A 20,939-nucleotide genomic window follows, 5' to 3' on the forward strand; every position below is an offset into this window, starting at 1 on the left:
AATTAAAGCCCTAAACTCTAGGTTTTTAGGGTTTAGAGTTGAGAGTTAGAATAGAGTTTAGGATTTTTGGTTTATAGCTTAGGGTTTATGGTTTGGATTTGAAGGTTTAGGGTTTAGAGTTGATATTTTAGGGTTTAGTGTTGATATTTTAGGGTTTAGGATTTAGAGTTGAAGATTTAGGGTATTAGGTTTAGGGTTTAGATTTAGGGTTTAGAGTTGATATTTTTGGGTTTAGGGTACAATGGTTTAGAGTTGATCTTTTAGGGTTTATGGTTTAGAATTGATCTTTTTATTTATTTAAATATTTATTTTTGAAAGTAAGGGTTTAAAAGTCTTTGAGAAAATGCATGAATATGCCACACTTATAAAATACATTGTGGAGTTGGTACCCTCTAAAAGAAAATTTTTGTAACTAGTCATATTTTCTCAAAATACCAGCGCTACCCTTCATAATTGGCAAGTTAATGGCAAGCTAAGAAACAAATATAAGATTAAAATTAAACGAGATTACAAATATTTTTGGTTTATAAATTAAACCAGATTACAGTGCTATGAAGATTAAAATTAATATTAATATTGATTACTGAAATAAATAAAATAAAATTTAAAATTGGTTATTATTATTAATTTTGAGATTTAATTTGGTATAATATTAAAAATTGGTTTACAATTGATTTCAATAAATAAATTAAACTGGTTTATAAATGATTTTGGTTTATATTAAAAATTCGGTTTACAACTGATTTTGGTTTATAAACTGAACCAGATTACAAATATTTTCGGTTTACATACAAACCGGATTTTAAAACAAAATCTAAAAAACCCTAACTCCTTCGCACCGCCTCCCCCGCTCTGCCTCCTCCGCCGTACAACCTCCATCTATGAAACCTAGTTTCCAAAAACCTAACTTTAAGCCTATGCTCTCTTCTCCTTTCATGGTCGTTATAGCCTCATCTCCATAACTACAGAGCTCCGACTTCGCCTCTTCTATCTTCTCTCTGTCTCCTGATGTTCTTCATCTTCTGCTTATACCTTAAACCCAGATTTCAAAACACAGACACAAAAAGATTCAAACTTTCTATACCAAAATCAGTGACAAAACCAGAATTAAAGAGAGAGAGAGAGAGAGAGAGAGAGAGAGAGAGAGAGAGAGAGAGAGAGAGAGAGAGAGAGAGAGAGAGAGAGAGAGAGAGAGAGAGAGAGAGAGAGAGAGAGACGAGAGAGAGAGACGAGATTCCAACTGAAATAAGGTGGAGATGGAGACAGATGACGACGTTTTGTCTCCGGAGACGGGAGAGAGTAACGATGGATATGTGAGCAGAGGCGGTGATGTGTTTCTGTGAGTAGAGAAAAAGAGATATGTGAGGAAAGGAAAAGATAGAGATCTGTGGGAAGAAGAACACGATGAAAGAAACAAGAAGAAAATAATTAAAATAATAATAATCTGTTTAATTGTGTCACTGGATGAGATTAAATTCATATAATAAACATTATATAGTTGGTATAACCATAAAATTGTTTATCTATGTGCAGTAAACCTAAGAAATTAGCAAAAAAAATACAAAAGTATAACTTTGAAGGTTTTTGTAAAACTACAAACTTTATGAAACTTCAAAGATGAAAATCGTTAATAAAAGCAAACAGCAGGTTTGCGGTAAGGCAATAACAATATAATGGCAAGGCAAAAGCAATATAATGGCAAGGCCGATGCATCGCAAACGGGCTGTAAGGTTCATGCAAGGCAAAAGCAATATAATGGCAAGGCAAAATAAAATGTTGGCCAAAATGGCAAGGCAAAAGCAATATAATGGTAAGGCAAAAACAATATAATGGCAAGGCAAAAGCAAACAACGGCAAGGCAATAGCAATCATATGTGACATTTCAGCAAAGAAATAATGTATATCGCAAAGTGAGAGAGCCATTAACAATATGAACATCAACTTATTAGATCTGATACTTAAGAAAGCCGTTGATGGTAAAATGTTGTATTTTATTTTTTTTAATAAATTTTTTAATCAATAATGACTTTATTGTTAAGAAAAGATTAAATGGTAATTTGCCAAAAATGATAGACCCTTTTAACAATTTTGCTTTGAAAGGGTACCATTCTGACTTTATCTTTTAAAAATAGGGCATATCAACAAATGACCCGACTTTTTATCTACTTATGACATGTGAAAGAAAAATTTGCTAACATATGTCCTCATGTTTTATCTTTTTGCATTTTAAATCTTTTTTAGATTACTGTAATTTGACCAATGACTTTCTAAATATTCACACTATCTAATCCTTCTAACCATCATCATATGAAATTTGATCATATATTTTATTGGTCACTAAAATTCAAGATAAATAAATAAATTAAATAATTCAAATATATTATAAATTTTTAATTTATAAGTAACATAAACTTTCACTATTTTATTATTTTCTTACTATTTCTATTCTTTCATTTACAAATCATATATTTATTTTATTATTAAAAATTATTAAATTTCCAAACTAAGAAGAAACTAGAGCACAACAGAGAATCTAAACCTAAAATCTCGACAATCATAGAGATAAACAAAATCTCATAACTAGTACACTAGCTAAAAAAAACGTCAAGAGCTGAAACGATATTAAAACAGAAGACTAACTTACCTCAACTTGCAGATATCAAAAAAGAGTAGAAAGATAAAATCTGAAACAAAGAAATCTCATGAACACAATGGAGCGTGATCAAGCACCTATGCAAAGAACCAAGAAAGACAGTCATGGGAAGAATAATCACCAGAAGGCCACAGTCACCACGAAGCATAAGATACATGCCTAAAGCACTGGAAGCCCAATCACTAGCTAAGAGGTAAGAAGCACCTCACAAATTAAACAAGTACAGACAAGGTGCCCATGCCAGCGAAGAACCACAAAGCTCTGGACAGAAGGGAGCAAAGCTCTAAAAGACTATCTTCGTACACCTATACCAAGCTAAGCAAGGGAAGAATTGAAACAACCTCAGAGAGGGAGAACAGAGGCCAACCACTGAGAAACTAGAGCCCAAGCTTGAGAACAGAAACAACTTTCCAAACCATAAAGCATACTGAGGAAAACACTATTCAAACCTGGAGTGGCAAACATGACAAAAATGAGAGCAACCAGAGACACAAGCAGGATAAAAGATGCAACGAGAACAAACAGGGGAAATGAGACAGAACGAATTCAGAAAACCGTGGAGCCGTCCTCGAGCTATGAAAGAGAGGATATAAGTCAAATCACCAAAATCAGATCATGAAAACCAAGACAAGTAGGGACTATTGAAGATAAGCTAACAACGGGAAGACAACATAAAAGACGACAAAACTCTGACTTAACCCAAGGAGATACAGTTCAAAACTTCAGATAAAATCTAAGAAAGAAGAGGAACCCAATATTGACCAGAACAGCCTACAACGCCGTGAGAAATAATCTCACAATTGGGTTTCATAAACCCGGTCTACAACAAAATACCATATAATCTCATAGGAGAGGAAGACGAGGAAGAATAAAATCAGGAGGTCAGTATTTTTCTCGTGATGGTATGAGATGCACCACACACCAAAAATATAAATGAAATACATAGATGGTGACCACTTAAGGTCAAAATATGGTGAGAGGGCAAACAGACATCTTAAAAGAATAATGTTCAAAAATATGAAAAAAATACAATTTTGACGTTGAAACTGTCAATATCATATAGAGTAATCGATCGACACTTTCTTCATACCAACAAGCGATAGCTGAGGTTGAAGATCTAGACAATAGATAGTCTAAAAATACGGAAGTTTCTCGGCTATTTCTTTTGTTGAGTTCTTATATATCCTGCATGCATCTTAGTATCCATACCTCAATAATCTTGAAATCCTGAATAGAAACCCTAAGCTTAACTCCTTTATCATTATTGTCTAAAACCCCAATCAACTCATCTGAACAATTACTTGTTCACCACTACTTGTTTTGATTTATAATATTCGACCTAGCTTAATCACTGCTTTTAGGACTTATTGTCTGCCCAAGCTCTCTGTGGATTTGATCCCTAAGTATTACAACTGATCCTCTTATTTGAGAAAGTAATTTACTCCTTAGGGTAATTTGAGTGAGATAATACTTCTAAAAAGGATTGGCTTGAGATGTATAAGGGTACAAATATGGTTTATGTTTGGTTAGCAGATGACAAGGTGTATGACATATCAAGTTTTAAATGTGGGATGCCACAGTCAGGACACTGTGATGTCATGCATATTCGAGTTCAAACCGGATGAGGAAGATGTATTGAAGGTATTTGATATATCTATCATGGTGATGAGGGAATATAGGATATATTAAAGCATGTATTAGTTGATAGCAAATATGGTTGTAGATGGAGCCACAATTGCAGTTTTTGAATATGAAAACACCATTTTATGGCATATGTGTATGTGTCATTTGGTGAGAGTGGAATGTATTAAATCCATGAAAAGGGTCTTCTAGACAGATTAAAAGTTCCAAAATGGAATTTCAAAAATTACGTGTAATGGAGAAGCAACCCAATGTACCTTATAAAAAAAATCTACACACGAGAAATGGTCTATTAAACTTTGTTCATTCGGATGTATGAGGACCAACTAGAGACCAAATACTGGGAGGATCAAGGTACTTCATTCTATTCATAGACTTCTTCATGAAACTTTGAGTTACTTCTTAAGGAATATGAGTTATTTGTGACGTTCAAGATTTAGAAGGCTGAAGTGATAACCAAACAGAGAGAAAGGTAAAGTACTCAAATTAGATAATGGCACATATTATAGATATGGAAAGTTCCACAAGTCTTGTGAGGACCATGGTAATCAGAGGCACTTCACAAAGCAGAAAACACCATAGCAAAATGGTGTAGTGAAAGGATGAATTGTAAGATTCCTAAGAAAACAAGGTATTGAGTTTGAATGTAGAGATTTAAAAGCACTTATAGATAGAGGTAGTAAATATGGTGGTCTATCTCATCAGTAGGTCATTTAGGAATTTCTTAGAGGGTAAATTGGCTGCAGACTATGGACTCGGATAAATATTGATCTATCAAATTTGATGATGTTTGGATGTCCAACATATATGCTATATCATGTGAGGAAATGTCAAACTTGGATTTTAAATCCAAGAAGTGCATCTTTCTAGGCTTTGTGAAAGGTGTGAAATTTTTCACATTTGGTGATCACGTGGCTAAGAAGAGGTTATTTAGTCGAGATTTGGTCTTTGATGAGCAATAGTTGGTACAACATGCAAAATTAAAACCGAGTGCATTTGACTTCAGACTGGCATAGATTCTTAAGCAAATCACGAAGAGTATCATAGATATAAACCATAGCAGTTAGTAATAACAAGTGTACATAGAGAGGGAAAAAATATCAACATGGAAGAGGAGAGAATGGCTGATAGGAGACCTGATTTGTTACTAAGCCTCCTGCTAAATTCATGTTTGAATACATGTTCAATTATTCTCTTACTGTTCACACATATGATTCCTCTAGTTTTCGGAAAAAAATCTATAAATAATAGTGAGGAAAAAACTATAAATATAATGAGAAGGAGGAACATATAGGTGATACTAGAGAAGAGATAGTAAATCTAGATAAAACCGGATTTGGGATTTTGTTAATTTACCAAAGGAAAAAAGTGATAGGTTGCAAGGGTGTTCTAAAAAGAAACTGAAAGTGTCAGAGAAATAAACAATTTGGATCTAGAAGACTTGTAGCATGTTGGCCGTTCCAAGAAGAAAATATGGTTCTTCCTAGAAAATATGCAAAATAAAGAGTTTTTAAAATATTTCGTAATGGAGAAATTGGCATGCACATCTTGGGCATATCGGGGCTGAATCACTGAAGACAATGGTATGAGAGGAACTTGTTCTCAGGTTACCAAATCTCGTTGTTGATAAAGAAACATGTTCTTCCTGTCTACTTGGTAAACACGCAAGACGACCCTTTCCACAAGCAACTCAATTTCGAGCTGCACACATGCTGGAGCTAGTTCATGATGATCTCTGCGGCCTAATCACACCCCCAACCGCAGCAAAGAATAGATATATATTCGTGATTATTGATGATCATTCACGATATATGTGGTATATTCTCTTAAAAGAGAAGGGATAAGCATTCGAGAAATTCAAAAGGTTCAAAAAAATTGTAGAAAGCGAGACGAAGGCATCAATCAAAACTTCCAGAACGACATATGGGGAGAATTCACATCATCAGAGTTTAACCTATTTTACGAAGAATCCAGCATAACAAGACATCTAACAGCTCCATACTCTCCACAACAAAATGGTGTTGTAGAGAGACATAATAGAACACATGTGGAGATGACCAGGAGTTTGATGAAACATATGTGCATACCAAATTATATCTGGGGAGAGGCGGTAAGGCATGCTACATATTTGATCAACAGAGTTGCAACATGATTACTACTTGATCAGACTCCATACAAAGTGTTCAAATCGCGAAAGCCCAATGTTGCACACCTACGTGTGTTCGGGTGAATTGGTTACGCCAGAGTTGATACACCACACACCAAGAAACTCGATGATTGTTCTAGAACCCTAGTGCATCTCGGTACCAAACTAAGCTCGAAAGCATACTGACTGTTTGACCCAATGGTTCTAAAAATTGTGGTAAGCGGAGATGTGAAGCTTGATGAAAAGAAAAGGTGGGAATGGGCGTGAACTGCAGAAAAAACGAGTGAAGAACAGCCAGGTATGTTTCAGCTCACGTTGGGAGACCATGGAAATCAATGAATAAATGAAATTGTTACAGAGACAGAGGAAGAAGATGATTAAAATCTGATCGAAGAAGACGATATAAATTGATGCACCTGTTACTAATGAAAACCAGCAAACTCCGAGAAGATCAACGAGAATTGTCAAAAAACCGAGCGATTTAGATGACTATGTGCAATTGGCTGAAGAAAAATGCGTGTATTTGTTGCTGTTGATAAATGAGGATCCATGGGATTTTAAAGAAGCTATGAAAGATAAGAGATGGAGAGATGCTTATGAAAATTAAATAGAGTCTATCGTTAAAAATAATACTTGGATTCTGGTGGATCTTTCCGAAGGGGTAAAAACTATAGGATTAAAATGGATTTTTATAATTAAATGTAATGCTGATGGAACTATAAGCAAGTCTAAGTCAAGGTTTTTAACAAAGATATATATATATATATATATATATAAACCACAGGCAATTAAGTGATTTTTATATAAAGAAACAATGAAAAATATTAATAATTTATTTATTTTTAATCTAATAGAAAGCTTATTATATATTTAGATGTACGAACATATTTTCTAGGGATTTTAAGAATGTTTGTAGTAAATCTCTTTCTCTTTTCCGGCGGCCGCCTCCTCCCTCACGCGGTCGCCGGATCCGCCTTTCATCTTCCTTTGTGTCTCTGTGTTTCTCTTGATATCTTCTATGTCCTCTTCGTTTTTCTGCAGCAGTAAAGGAGTTTTTGTTTGAAGTTCAGATCCAGTGTTGTTCTTTTCATATCTGAAGGTTTCCTACGTTTGGAGTTGCTTGAGGACGGCCTCTCTTTCTGCCGTGTTCGTCCTATGTTCTTGTTGCAGTCTCATCTATTCGTTTTCTCTGTTCCAAGCAAGTTTTATCTAAGTGTGGTGGTGCGAGAGACACTGTTATCCCATTCTCGGGCCTAGTTACTATTTCGGTGTAACAGATGGTGGTTCACTGGGCTTCACGGATGGCATTGGAGCTCTGGGTTTCACTATTCGCCTGAGATCCGTGCTCTATGCTTGATTGAGGTTCCTCTATTGTTCTCTGGTGGGGACGCGTGAGTAGGTTGTGTGTGCAGTTAGCTCTCTCTTTTAGGAGTGGCGTGTGCGGAGGTTGGAGGAGGTGGGCTGCTGGTTCGACCTTCATCTTTTCAGGGGAAGCACATCTGATGGAGACGGGTGTTCATTTGCTGATGTGTGCCTTAGATCTTCTGTGGCTTGGTCTTGTCATGTGTGTGGTACTGTGCGTTGGTTTCTTGTGGATTCTAATCCGCTTTGAGAGTTGCTGGCTCCTAGTGGAGCGTTGGTTTTGTCTTTCATTCCGGTTCTTTGTGGAGCGATGGTCCTTTTGTGTTTGTTGACTCTCCGTTTAAAGCACTATCAAGTATCAAGTTATCATAGGTCAGAATTAGTGGAAATTGGTCTTTTAGAGATGGATCTCAAAAATTTGTGTTCTTCCAAGCCGCTATTGTGGATAAAGAAGAGCGATTCAAGGATCCGAGCTTGTGTTTTAACAATTTGGCCTCTAATTTTGGATCTTCGATATTGAGGTCAAACGGCACATAACTGTGTCATTGTGGTGACCTCCTTTATTCATGCTCAAGTTGATATCATGTACCTGCGCATTACCTTCCGTTACAAAATAAAGTGGAAGCGATAAGGTATTCTCTCCATCAAATTCATTATTAGTTAGTGGAGCATATGTTGCTGGAGAACTCAAGTAACCATGAAAATAGCAACGCCTGTCACTAGAGACAAGAGATCTTTGTCCTCCCCAGCTTGTCATGTTCTTCCCTTTGGTTGTATCAACTACTCAAGGAAGAGGCTGGTCTTATGCATTGAGAATTAGTATGAAAACCAGTCTGTTGGTTGTTACTATCTCAATCCTTGACGGATTCGTTCTATATGCTCTACTGATCTCTCTATGTCATATACTGGTGATTTTTTAAAATTTATTTATGTTTTTACTAGTTGTTTGAACTTTGCTTTTTTAGGTTTGAAACCAAACAGTGTTAAAAAAAAAATGTTTGTAGTGATAATACGTGACTATAAAAAATGTTGTAATGTTGTATAAGGGATGAATGCATCGACATGGCATGTGAGTTTTTTTTTTTTTTTAAAACATGGTATGTGAGTTTCTGATGTTCCTATAAATAAATTAGATTCTTTGAGGTTATACTTAAAATTAATAGACGGTAGACACAATATACGATTTCCATTATTCCTTTAGTATAATTACCATTATGCTTAGGATATTTCCTATTCTTGTTATGCTTGACTGCTTGTAAGCCCATCGATGATGTGTGTATATATATATGATGTAAGGTTGAACCTAAATCAACACAATATTCTACAGAGGCCAAACCGCAGTTTCTCTTAACGCTCTTCCCGACAAAATTAATCATATCTTTAACGTGACGAGATAGAAAATCTAAAGAAAGCGAAACACATTAAGAGGGAAGAAAAGAACGAAGAAGCTCTCGTGAACTTCCCTCCTCGACTACTTTTCTCTCGAACACATTACAGTAAAGAGATCGGATCGTAGTTTCCGCTTCTGGATTCCTGATTCGTGTGGTGTGGTCAACACCGTGTTCCTGACTGCCACGTGTTAGATTTGGATTTATTGAGAAATAAGAAAGATTTGCAAAATAGATGGGGTGTCTCCGGCGACCGCAAGAGAGTATAGCCGAGGAAGACGATACAAACGACGACGTTTCAATGAGAAGAGGTAGATTCAGCTTGGCCGAGTCGTTCCGGTGGCTTGATTCCCCCGAGCATCTGAAAAATGATTCCGATTGCCCTAACGAACACCCTTGGATCATTAATCCCTCAAACAGGTTCTTCTCTCTCTCACTCAATCTCATTTTAGCACTTACAAGTTTTTATTGGCTGATAAAGTTACCTATATGAGAAAAAAAATTTCTTAAAAATATATTCTCTTAAAAAATTAAAAAAACTTCTATTTATTTTCAGGCAATTTTCTCAAATAATCATTTTTAAATTTTTGTCATAAAAATAATATTCAGAAAATAAACTGATCAAAATAACATTTTTTGTTTTAAATTTTAATATTTTTTTATTTTTTGAATTTGAAACTCATACTCAAAATCCCCCTTTTAACTCTAAACCTAAACACTGTAAATGTATATTTTACCCAAACTTCTTTTGGTCGCTTTTCTTCTTTGACTGCTATTATTGTGAAGATAAACTAAAAACCGCCATGTAAGGAAATTTCTCTATATTTTCTTCACCATGCCATTTCATAATATTTGTTTCTCTGTCTTTTTAATATTAATTTTCTACTGATACTTAATAAGCATGAATTTGATTTTTGGAAGATTAATTTTTTTGAAAAAAAATAAATAAACAGAAGTAGGATTTAGATGAATAATTTTTACTTCATAATTCGAAACTTTCTTAAAAAATATAGTCTCTTAAAAAAATAAAAAACGTCTATATATTTTCGGACAATTCTTTCAAATAACAATTTTTAAGTTTTTGTCACAAAATATGACTTAAAAATAAATTGATCAAAATAGCTTCTTTTTGTTTTAATAATTTTAATATTTTTCTTTATTTTTTTGAAATTTGAAACTCATACCTAAAACCCACTTCTTAACTCTAAACACTAAGTTTATATTAGTTAACTCAGATAGTATAAATGCATATTTTACGCTTTAATAAAACTTTTTGTCATTTTTTTTCTTTGAATACTATTTTTGTGAAGATAAACTAAAAATGGCTATTTAAGAAAAAATTTCATTATTTTCTTCACCATGCCATTTCATAATATTTGTCTCTCTGTGTGCTTAATATTAATTTTCTACTGATACTTAGTAAACATGAAATTAATTTTTAGAAGATTAAGTTTAAAAAATAAAAATAAAAAGAATTAGGATTTAGATGAATAATTTTTACTACATAATTCGAAAGTCAAATTTAGATGCAAAATTATTTGATTTGTTGTAAAGGAACTTCTTATTTTACTTGATGGTAGGACACTTTTTTTTTTTTTGATGGTAGGACACTTCATATTCCTATCTTTTGTTTTTCACCTCATTCATGTATTTGTCAAGCGTTTCTTTTTTGGGGTTAAAACTAAACTGTTTTCAAGTTTCCTTTATCTTCGGTCGGCCAATTGACTTTTTTTTTTTTGCGTTTCAGATTCCTATACACAGATTAAGACAATATATATTCACTTTTTCTAAAAAGACGTAATCATCATTGATTATCTATCTAAACATAACCCAGGTGATAGAAAAATAAAATAAAAATACAAATAACCAGAAACCATAAACCATAAAAACTAAAAACTAAAAAGTTTCATATTAATAATTAAAATGTCATCTAATTTGAAACATTTTTTTAAAATATATATTAAAAATCCAAATGAGTATTAACTTTTAGTTAGATAAAATTTTATACAACCCTTTATGCAAATATAAATTCTAGATAATACTGATTTTCTCTAATAGAAATTTATATTTTAGAAATGAAAATCTTGTTGCACCCTCATAAATGTATTTATTTTATTTAAAATTAAACATAAAGTAAACTATAGATATTAGTGTTACAATTTATTGACAAATAAATAAAAGGGCAATTACACTACATATCTACGTTTTGAAACATTATTTAGTTGATTGGTAAGTGCATTGTTGACAAAATCATACCCCCATCTTACCCCTATTGCTGCTATAACTGAGACATTTGCAGAACCTTTTTAAATTATTTATTTTTCCTGCATCTTCTCTCTCTCTCTCCTTTAAATAAAAACTTATTTCCTATGTTATTTAAATTGAATTCTGGTGCATTATTTCATATTAATTAAAAAAAAGATTGAATCAGAATATCAGATATTCAATTTTCATGTACATGCTTAACTAGTTTTGATATCTATAAAAGACTGACATTTACATAGTAACAGAAATGATTTATATAGTACTATGATCAGTTTGTTTCATTATGTTTGTTTAGAAAAAGCAAAGCTTAAAAGATTACCAAGTAGTATTATGTTTTAGAAATTTAAAAAGATAAAAATAGTAATAGTTATAAAAAAAATTTGCGTTGTTAATATACCGGCAGTAAAATCCTAACAATAAATTCTAAAAGCCGTCAGCAAAATTCTAAATTTTAAACTTTAGAGTTTAGGATTTACCAAAAATTTTAAGGTTTATCTAAGGGTTTAGGTTTTACCGAAAAATTTAGGGTTTAGTATTGGTTTAGGGTTTTGGAAGATAGTGGTTAAAGTTTTAGGGTTTAGAGTTTTTCTAATGAGGTTTAGGGATTTGTTACCGATGTTAACAACGTCAAAAAATCTTTTTCTGGCAATTAATATTATTTTTGATTATTTATTAATTTTTACATAAATATAATATAACTTAACAAATTTTTATTAACAGTCATTTTAACATTTTAACAGTGAACCCAAAAAAAACATAGTATTAAGGCATGATTAGTTTTCTCGCTAACACCCACGAATGAAGCTTTTGTGGTTGGTAGCGATTGTTGGGTTTTTCAATAATCATAGAAAACAGTGTAAATAGTTCCAAAACCGCTGTAAACCTCTAAAATTCAAAAATTAATTGTAATTAGCGTTTACGGTTGCGGACGGTTGTTGAAGGATAAAATATATAGTTTTAGGAAACTATATAAATATAAAAAATAAAAAATATTCAATTGAAATTACAGAAATACTAAAATATATTTATTATATTTTTATATATATTACAAAATTTTAAAACAAAAATATTTTATATGATTTGTTTTAAATTAATAGTAGATTGTATAGTTATAAATTTTATATTGTTATAATAAAATAACTTTTTAAAAGTAATAATATGAATTTTAATAATTTAAAAGTTATATAAAATGTAAATATTTTTAATCTGTATTTTAATCACTCGCTTAGGGAATGTAAATAAGACAAAATGTTGCTTCATCAGACAAACACCTGACATGTGTACCTTCATGTGATCTCCCTACCATAGCACTGCAGCCTGTCTCTACACTATTCAGATATGGCAACAGGCCAAGTGCATAATTTCCCTCATTGTCCTCTCTCCGACTAGCTAATTAAGGGTCTAACTGGTGACCATCTCGGGAATAGTATGAACAAAAAAGAAAAGAATTGATGGGAATAAAATTATGGGAATGATGAGGAACGGTTATTCCATATCAAATTTAGTGAGGAATAAATTTGTTCTTTAATTCTCTACAATAAAAGGAATGAAAAGGAATGAAAAGGAATGACTATTCCTAATAAATGGTAAAATTTGTTAGGAACATTAAGGAATGCATTATTCCTCTTCATTCCTTGGTCACCAGTTGGACCCTAACTTAATTTTTTCCTCGTTTCCTAATTAACTTTTTTTTTATGGTTTTTCAGCCAAATTGGTCTAAATAAAACTAGGCACAAGACTTATTATCCAGGATTCGGATCTGATCTGAGATCCGCTCCGAAAATAGGATATTCGTGATGTCCGGATCCAAATCCAGATAGTGAAATCTGGGATCCGTCAAACCGAATCCGGATATCTTAATTTTTGGATCCGAATATCCAGATTTAGATTTGTGTTTATAAAATGTACTAAATTTTTAAATTTATTAATAATTATATTTGATATATTAATATTTATAAATAAAAGTAGTCATATATTTTTAAATTTAAATTTTAATAATAATATATGTATAATATATTCATAAATTTGTAAAAAATAATTTATTTGATATTTTTAGTTTTTTGTATTTAAAAAATATTTTTATTTTTAAAATTATTTTTGCAGATCTGGATCGAATCCGGATACTCGGCGGATATCATATTTTTTAACGGATATCCGATATCCGGAAAGCACGAATCCGAATCCGGATATCAAAGCCACGGATCCGACGGATACGGTCCGGATCCGGATACTCCAAATATCCCGGTTACCGTCTCTGGCCTAAATAAACATCTGTAATTTTTTTGAAAATGTATATATATTAAAGAGAAATTTGCCAAAAAAAAAAAAATTCAGCATGATTGTTCCCATAGTATAAAATCATCATTTAGTTGTCCCTTTAGTATAATTATTTCATAATCAATAACCGTTGATTAATCTAATTAAACACATTAAACTAATAGAATTTTTTTACACATTAAACTAATAGAATTTTTTTTTTAATTAACTAAAAACGTTTTAAAAAGGGAAAATAAAAATAAAACTTTTGAAAAAGTTTTTAATAAAAATAAAATTCGTAAACTTTATAAAATAAAAATAATTTACAAAATTGTATTAATAAAAACATTAAATAAAATTTATAAAAACGTTTTACAAATTTCATTTTTATAAAAAGTTTAAAACGTTTTTGTTAAAACTTTAATAAAATAAATTTGTAAACTTTATAAAAGTAAAAATAAAACTTTACAAAAAATGTTTACAAAGTCTTTTTTTATAAAAAGCTTAAAACGTTTATAATTATTTTAGTTTTATTAAAGAGAAAAAGACAAAAATAGCACCAAACCAAGTTTTTATTACAAAAATAGCATCACAAAAAAGAAAAATGACTAAAATAAGTTTTATTTAAGGGTAAATATGTATTTATAACCCTTGGGTTAACTAATTTACGCCTTAGGGTTTAGAGTTAAGGGGTGGGGTTTTAGCAAAGTGTTCAAATATTTAAAAATAAAAAAAAATAAAATTAAAATTTTCAAAACAAAAAGGTGCTATTTTGGTCATTTTATTTTTGAGTGCTATTTTTGTGACAAAAACTTAAAAAGTGCTATTTTAGAGATTTGCTTTTTATTAAACTTAAAAAAAATAGAACAAGAATTTGTTAAAATCATAAGACAAACTATGGAGATATCATAGATTGATGAAGAAAAAAATGCATAATCATTTTTTCACAAGTAAAATCAACCATAACACAAACTACTGGGATATCATAGTAGAATGGACGTTCTAAAAGAAGTAAATGACATGTTTATTTTAGAAATCTTTTTCTACTATATCATTTTTCATAAAAGATGCATTTTACTTTTAGTATAACATATTTTAAAAATTTTATTTATCAAGTTTTTGGAAAAAAAAATTATCAGCTTGTGTATATAAGTGTTTTATTAATTTTTATATTTTTAATAGTTATTTGATTCACAAATTATTTATTTCATTAATTTTGGAAATACAAAAGATAAAAAGGAGAAAAAATGGAAAAAAATAATTTTATACCAAAGGGACAAGACAACCTAGTTTTTGTTCTCTTTTGACAATTTTCCCTATATTAAATCAGCTAGGAGTATTAGAGAATTTCAATCGGTAGTATCAAAAAGTAATAATGTTGGTACTAATTATATGGGCTGTATAAGAAATTACCGGATATTGGATTATTAATTAGTTCCGCCAAAGATGCCGTAACAGAGGCAACACGTGGATGTCCCTTCATCCACCTGTTCTTTTCTTTTTAAAACTATAAAATATTCTGTTTTTTGTCACACAATCAAACTTTAATAAAATAACAAAAATTATATAATTGCATAAGAAAATGTTAAACTACTACTATATTTCCTCCATTTCATTTTATATCTGTACACACAGATTAAAAATGTATTTAATTTTGCATATTTTCCATATAAAAACATCATAACTTATACATCTAACCACATTTCAACCAACAAAAAAATAAAAATAATATATAAAATTAATAAATTTTGCAATGAAATCGTAAACCAATATTTATTTTAAAACAAAAATTTCACTCTATAACGACAACTCATTTGAATTAGAAAGAGTATTATTTAACTTGAACTCCACGCTGCATTGATCTTAACCAATTAAATTAAAACTTTATAAAATATTCTGTTTTTTTGTCACACAATAAAAATTTAATAAAATCACAAAAGTTATGAAAAATGCAAACTACTAATAAAAATGTATACTATTTAACTTGATCTTAACAAATTAAATTAAAACTTTATAAAATATTCTGTTTTTTTGTCACACAATAAAACTTTAGTAAAATCACAAAAGTTATGAAAAATGCCAAACTACTAATAAAAATTTATACTATTTAACTTGCACTCCAGGCTCCAGCTGCATCGATCTTAACAAATTAAATCTTTAAACATTGTTGCACTACATCGACCTTAACAAATTAAATCTTTAAACATTGTTGCATATAACTATTACTTTCATCTCCCTCCCTCCTTCCCAAGGTTACATAATGTTACTATATTCAACTTGTAGTCCAGCAACATGAAATCAATAAATGTGGTAAAATTGTGCAGGTGGTACAAGGCATGGGAGTTATTCATATTGTTATGGGCAATATATTCGTCTTTGTTCACTCCCATGGAGTTTGGTTTCTTCCGCGGTTTACCCGAAAACCTCTTCGTACTCGACATTATTGGTCAGATTGCATTTTTGGTCGATATTGTTATACAGTTTTTCGTTGCCTTCCAAGATAAACATACCTACCGGACTGACGACAAACCAACACATATTGCTCTCCGGTTAGCTATACATGTACAGACCTTATGAACATTTCTCCTTTTATGCTTTATATAATGAGTTATTTCGCAAACTGTTTTATTAGGTACATGAAATCGCATTTTTTCTTGGATTTGGTCAGTTGCTTCCCATGGGATCTCATCTATAAGGTATACTAGCTTTTGTTTTCTAGCTTAGCCTAACAAAAATCTACAATAAAAGTACCTATTGGTTTGGTTCGGTTCCGGCTCAGTGTTGATATTGACATTACCGTGAAAATGATTCTGGTTTGGTACGTTTTTATACATTTTTTGGTTACCAGATTCCTGGATATCAGATTTATAAAAACTAAAAGCAAATAGAAACTACAGTATTGTACTTTGTTTGGGTTGGACTTGGTTTGGTTTGAATTTTAGGTAAATTAATTATTTAAAAGTATAAACGAAATACTTATTAAAACTAGATATATTTTCTCTGTTAAAAGAAAAGTATCATTTCTATCTAATATAATTTATTCATACTATGTCCATATACTCAGTTACATTTTTTTATTATTTGCATTAGTTTATTTATTGTACAACATTTCTAAATAAGGATATTAATAACAAATATTTTTTAACTGTAAATTTAAATTTTAGCTTTAGTAATAACAAAATTTGTCGAGAAAAAATCTAAAAAAATCATTTAAAAACTGAATATTTTAATTAATGCACTGATTAATTTCTTAACTAGTAGTATAATATTATTATAAATTAATTTTAATTAAAATTTTATCTTCTCTATTAAAAGAGAAGTACCATTTTATCTACTATAAAATAGTCATATTAGGTCCATATACTCAGTTACATTTTTTTTGATTATTTATATTAGTTTATTTAGTGTATAACATTTCTAAATAAGGATATTAATTAAAAATATATTTTAACTGTAAATTTAGATTTTAATTTTAGTAATAACAAAAGTTTTGAGAAAAAAATCCAACTATGTCTTTAAAAAAATAAATGGTTTAGTTAATGCACTGAATAATTTCCTAATAAGTAGTATAATATATTATAAATTAATTTTAATTAAAATTTTATGATAAAAATATAATAAAATTATATGCTAATTTTATAAATTTTATAAGTATAGTCTATATTTTACTAAAATAGAAGTAATAAATGAAATCCATAAAAAACTATATTAAATTGGTAAACTAATATAATTTGAAAAGATACTTCATTTGAATAAATAAATAAAATACTATACACAGTTTAAAGTGACTAAAAATATCATTCACCTCTTAAAAGGATTAAAATTCGTAAATTATGTAACAATTTTTACAAAAATTAAATTTGTTAACATATGTTAAAGTTTTAGAACTACATATTATTTCTTTATTTTTTTTAAAAATGACAGTAATATATTATCTAAAATGGTTATATATAAAATATAGTATAAACATTTTATATTTATAAAATGAAAAGTTATCCGGCATGTCAAAATCTAGTTTAAGATTATAGGAATTCATATAAATTACGGTTTATTCGGTTAGGTTACACAAAAATCACTTTCATCAGTTTGATTTTTGTTTTAAAACCATAGCCAAATATTGGTTTAAGTTCTGTTAAGTTTGAGGTGTTTTTTATTGCAGGCGTCAGGGAAAAACGAGGTGGTGAGGTACATATTGTGGATAAGGCTGTTTCGTGTGCGCAAAGTGATAGAGTTCTTCCAAAGGCTTGAGAAAGACACGAGAATCAACTATCTGTTCACCAGAATCTTGAAGCTCATTTTTGTTGAGGTTTATTGTACTCACACTGCTGCATGCATCTTCTATTACTTGGCCACCACTCTTCCTGCCGAGAACGAAGGTTACACTTGGATCGGTAGCCTGAAGTTAGGAGACTATAGCTACGAGAATTTCCGAAAGATCGACATTTGGAAACGTTATACCACATCTCTCTACTTCGCCATTGTCACTATGGCTACTGTCGGTAAATCAAAAGTTGATATATGATCATTATTTGATAAGCTATGACAAAGAGTCAAAGACATTTATGGTTTTACTATGATTCTACGCCAGGTTATGGAGACATACACGCGGTAAATTTAAGGGAAATGATATTCGTAATGATATATGTTTCACTCGATATGGTTCTGGGTGCGTACCTTATTGGTAACATCACTGCCTTGATAGTGAAAGGATCAAACACAGAGAGATTTAGAGATAAAATGAATGATCTGGCAAGTTTCATGAACCGAAAAAAACTACGGGGAGACATTCGAAGCCAGATAACTCATCACGTTAGATTGCAATACGACAGTAAATTCACCAACACTGTCATGCTTCAAGACATCCCAGCCTCTATCCGCGCCAAGGTACCCTAATAACTGATTATTTTCTTATCAGCAAAAAGTTGGATATCTAATGTTTTATTAGTTACAATGATGATATTTTCTATGTCTTTGCAGATTGCCCAATTATTATACACGCCTTACATTGAGAAAATCCCTCTGTTCAAGGGCTGTTCATCAGAGTTTATTAACCAGATAGTTATAAGGCTCCACGAAGAGTATTTTTTTCCGGGAGAAGTAATCACAGAGCAAGGAAACGTTGTTGATCATTTGTATTTCGTCTGTGAAGGCTCACTGGTACGTAACATTATCACTGTGTGTTGTGTCTTCTTTGCCTCTCTTCTCATATGTGTACGTACATTTTTTGTAGGAGGCTCTTGCTACAAAAACAGATGGAACAGAAGAGCTTGTGGCGTTGCTTGAGCCTCACACTTCTTTTGGTGATATCTCCATCATTTGCAACATCTCTCAACCTTTCACTGTTAGAGTTCGTTCATTATGCCATCTTTTACGCCTGGATAAACAGTCTTTCTCCAACATCCTCGAGATTTATTTTCATGATGGACGCAAAATTCTAAACAATCTTATGGAGGTACACTCTTTTTATTTTTTTTGTTTCTCTGTTAAGGTTTAAAATCACGCAACCAAGACGAGGGTTTTGGCAGGGTAAGGAATCAAATGAGAGGATAAAGGAGCTAGAACCTGATGTTATGATTCACATTGGGAAACAAGAAGCAGAACTTGCACTGAAGGTAAACAGTGCAGCTTTCCAAGGAGATATCTACCAGCTTAAAAGATTAGTCCGCTCTGGAGCCGATCCTAACAAAACAGATTACGATGGAAGAGCACCGCTTGTATGTTTCAATCTCTTTTTTTTTCTACGGATGAAAGATTATTTCTTTAAACCAGTAAAAATGTCTTCTTGAAATGCAGCATCTTGCAGCGTCTAGGGGATACGAAGACATTACATTGTTTCTTATTCAAGAAGGCGTCGATATAAATCAAAAAGGTAATTCTGAAACCAGAAAATACTACAAAGCTAAATCTTTATGCTTCGGTCATATACTTGCGCAGATAAATTTGGGAATACACCATTGTTAGAGGCTGTAAAAGCAGGGCAAGACAGAGTGATCCATGTGCTTGTCAAAGAAGGAGCTTCCTTTGATTTAGAAGATGCTGGAAACTTTCTTTGCACGGTCGTTCTGAAAGGCGACTCTGATTTTCTTAGGAGATTGCTCTCAAGCGGTATGGACCCAAACACCGAAGATTATGATCATAGAACACCACTTCATGTCGCTGCTTCTGAAGGATTATTCTTGATGGCTAAGATGCTTGTTGAAGCTGGAGCTAGAGTTGTCGCTAAAGACAGGTAAAAGATCAAACACATATGAATATTGTATAACTAAACTCTCAATAACTTGTCACAAATCTTTATCATCCAAGGTGGGGAAACTCTCCTCTTGATGAAGCTCGAATATGTGGAAACAAGAAATTGATTAAGTTACTTGAAAACGCGAGAACAGCTCAGCCTTCTATATGCCCGTCAAGCTCTCATGAACTACAAGGTAGTGTAGCACTTTCCTTCAGACATTACAACTAATTAAACAAAACGGATCTTGTAATAACTGAATTTGATTTGTGTTTAAAATAGATGAGAAATTTAAGAGACGGAAATGCACAGTGTTTCCATTCCACCCACACGAGGAGCCTAATAGAAAGCATGGAGTCATGGTGTGGCTTCCGCGTGATCTACAGAAACTTGTGGAAACAGCTGCGCAAGAGCTCAGGCTATCTAATGAAGCCTCCTTTGTAATATTGTCAGAGGAAGGAGGTCGAATCACAGACGTTGATATGATCAGTGATGGACAGAAACTGTATTTGATCAGTGATAGTACTGATCAATCAGCGTGATCGAACCGACTCATTATCATTGATTTTTTCGATCATTCCCATACAATTCCATTTGAGGTTATATTGTTCTTATAGAGCATTTGAGGATGTATATTGCATTTTATAGAGCACTTTTTCCGCTGTTCATAACACATAATTGGTCATCTTCATTTCCTATGTATCCTAAAACATCAAAATGGCTTCTTGAGATAATGCCCATTATTAGAGGATGAACTTTTAACTGTTATCAGTTTCATCCGTCGTCACTTTCTCATTCGTTTCTTCTCCATTCATACTCAAATTGTAATACCAACGGCACCTTCTGAAACGCTCCTGAATACACTTCTTCGGTAACACCCGTCTCTTCCTCTCTTAATACCGGCGTGCTACTTACCGAGAAATATCAAATTAAACCGAATTATTTAAAACCGAATAAATTATCGAACACATTTAAGAAAATAAGTCATGAAACCAAAAC

The 20,939-nt window shown here is 31.6% G+C and overlaps 1 protein-coding gene across 2 annotated transcripts; it reads left to right on the top strand.

Annotated features, from left to right (window-relative positions):
• The first annotated feature begins 9,072 nt into the window (after positions 1–9,072).
• LOC108805839 (potassium channel GORK) lies at positions 9,073–20,704 on the top strand. Of its 2 annotated transcripts, XM_018577799.2 has the most exons (12): positions 9,073–9,610; positions 16,036–16,260; positions 16,344–16,407; positions 17,871–18,210; positions 18,300–18,595; positions 18,689–18,868; positions 18,942–19,163; positions 19,237–19,425; positions 19,505–19,580; positions 19,646–19,940; positions 20,015–20,136; positions 20,223–20,704. In XM_018577799.2, the coding sequence occupies exons 1-12, from the start codon at positions 9,426–9,428 to the stop codon at positions 20,480–20,482; spliced, it is 2,454 nt and encodes an 817-aa protein (XP_018433301.1). In that variant the 5' UTR covers positions 9,073–9,425; the 3' UTR covers positions 20,483–20,704. The 2 variants fall into 2 exon arrangements, with proteins under 2 accessions (XP_018433301.1, XP_018433302.1); XM_018577800.2 differs by lacking the exon at positions 9,073–9,610 and having other exon boundaries at positions 16,139–16,273.
• Positions 20,705–20,939: the final 235 nt, after the last annotated feature.

This window comes from Raphanus sativus, chromosome 6 (assembly GCF_000801105.2).
Source record: "Raphanus sativus cultivar WK10039 chromosome 6, ASM80110v3, whole genome shotgun sequence".
In the NCBI taxonomy this organism is placed as follows: domain Eukaryota; kingdom Viridiplantae; phylum Streptophyta; class Magnoliopsida; order Brassicales; family Brassicaceae; genus Raphanus; species Raphanus sativus.

Excerpts from the sequence above, each read along its gene's own strand:
- LOC108805839 (XM_018577799.2), top strand. The coding sequence starts at position 9,426 with ATGGGGTGTCTCCGGCGACCGCAAGAGAGTATAGCCGAGGAAGACGAT. Across the intron at positions 19,164-19,236 it reads TTCTAAACAATCTTATGGAG|GGTAAGGAATCAAATGAGAG; the intron begins GTACACTCTTTT and ends GGGTTTTGGCAG. Across the intron at positions 19,941-20,014 it reads AGAGTTGTCGCTAAAGACAG|GTGGGGAAACTCTCCTCTTG; the intron begins GTAAAAGATCAA and ends TTATCATCCAAG.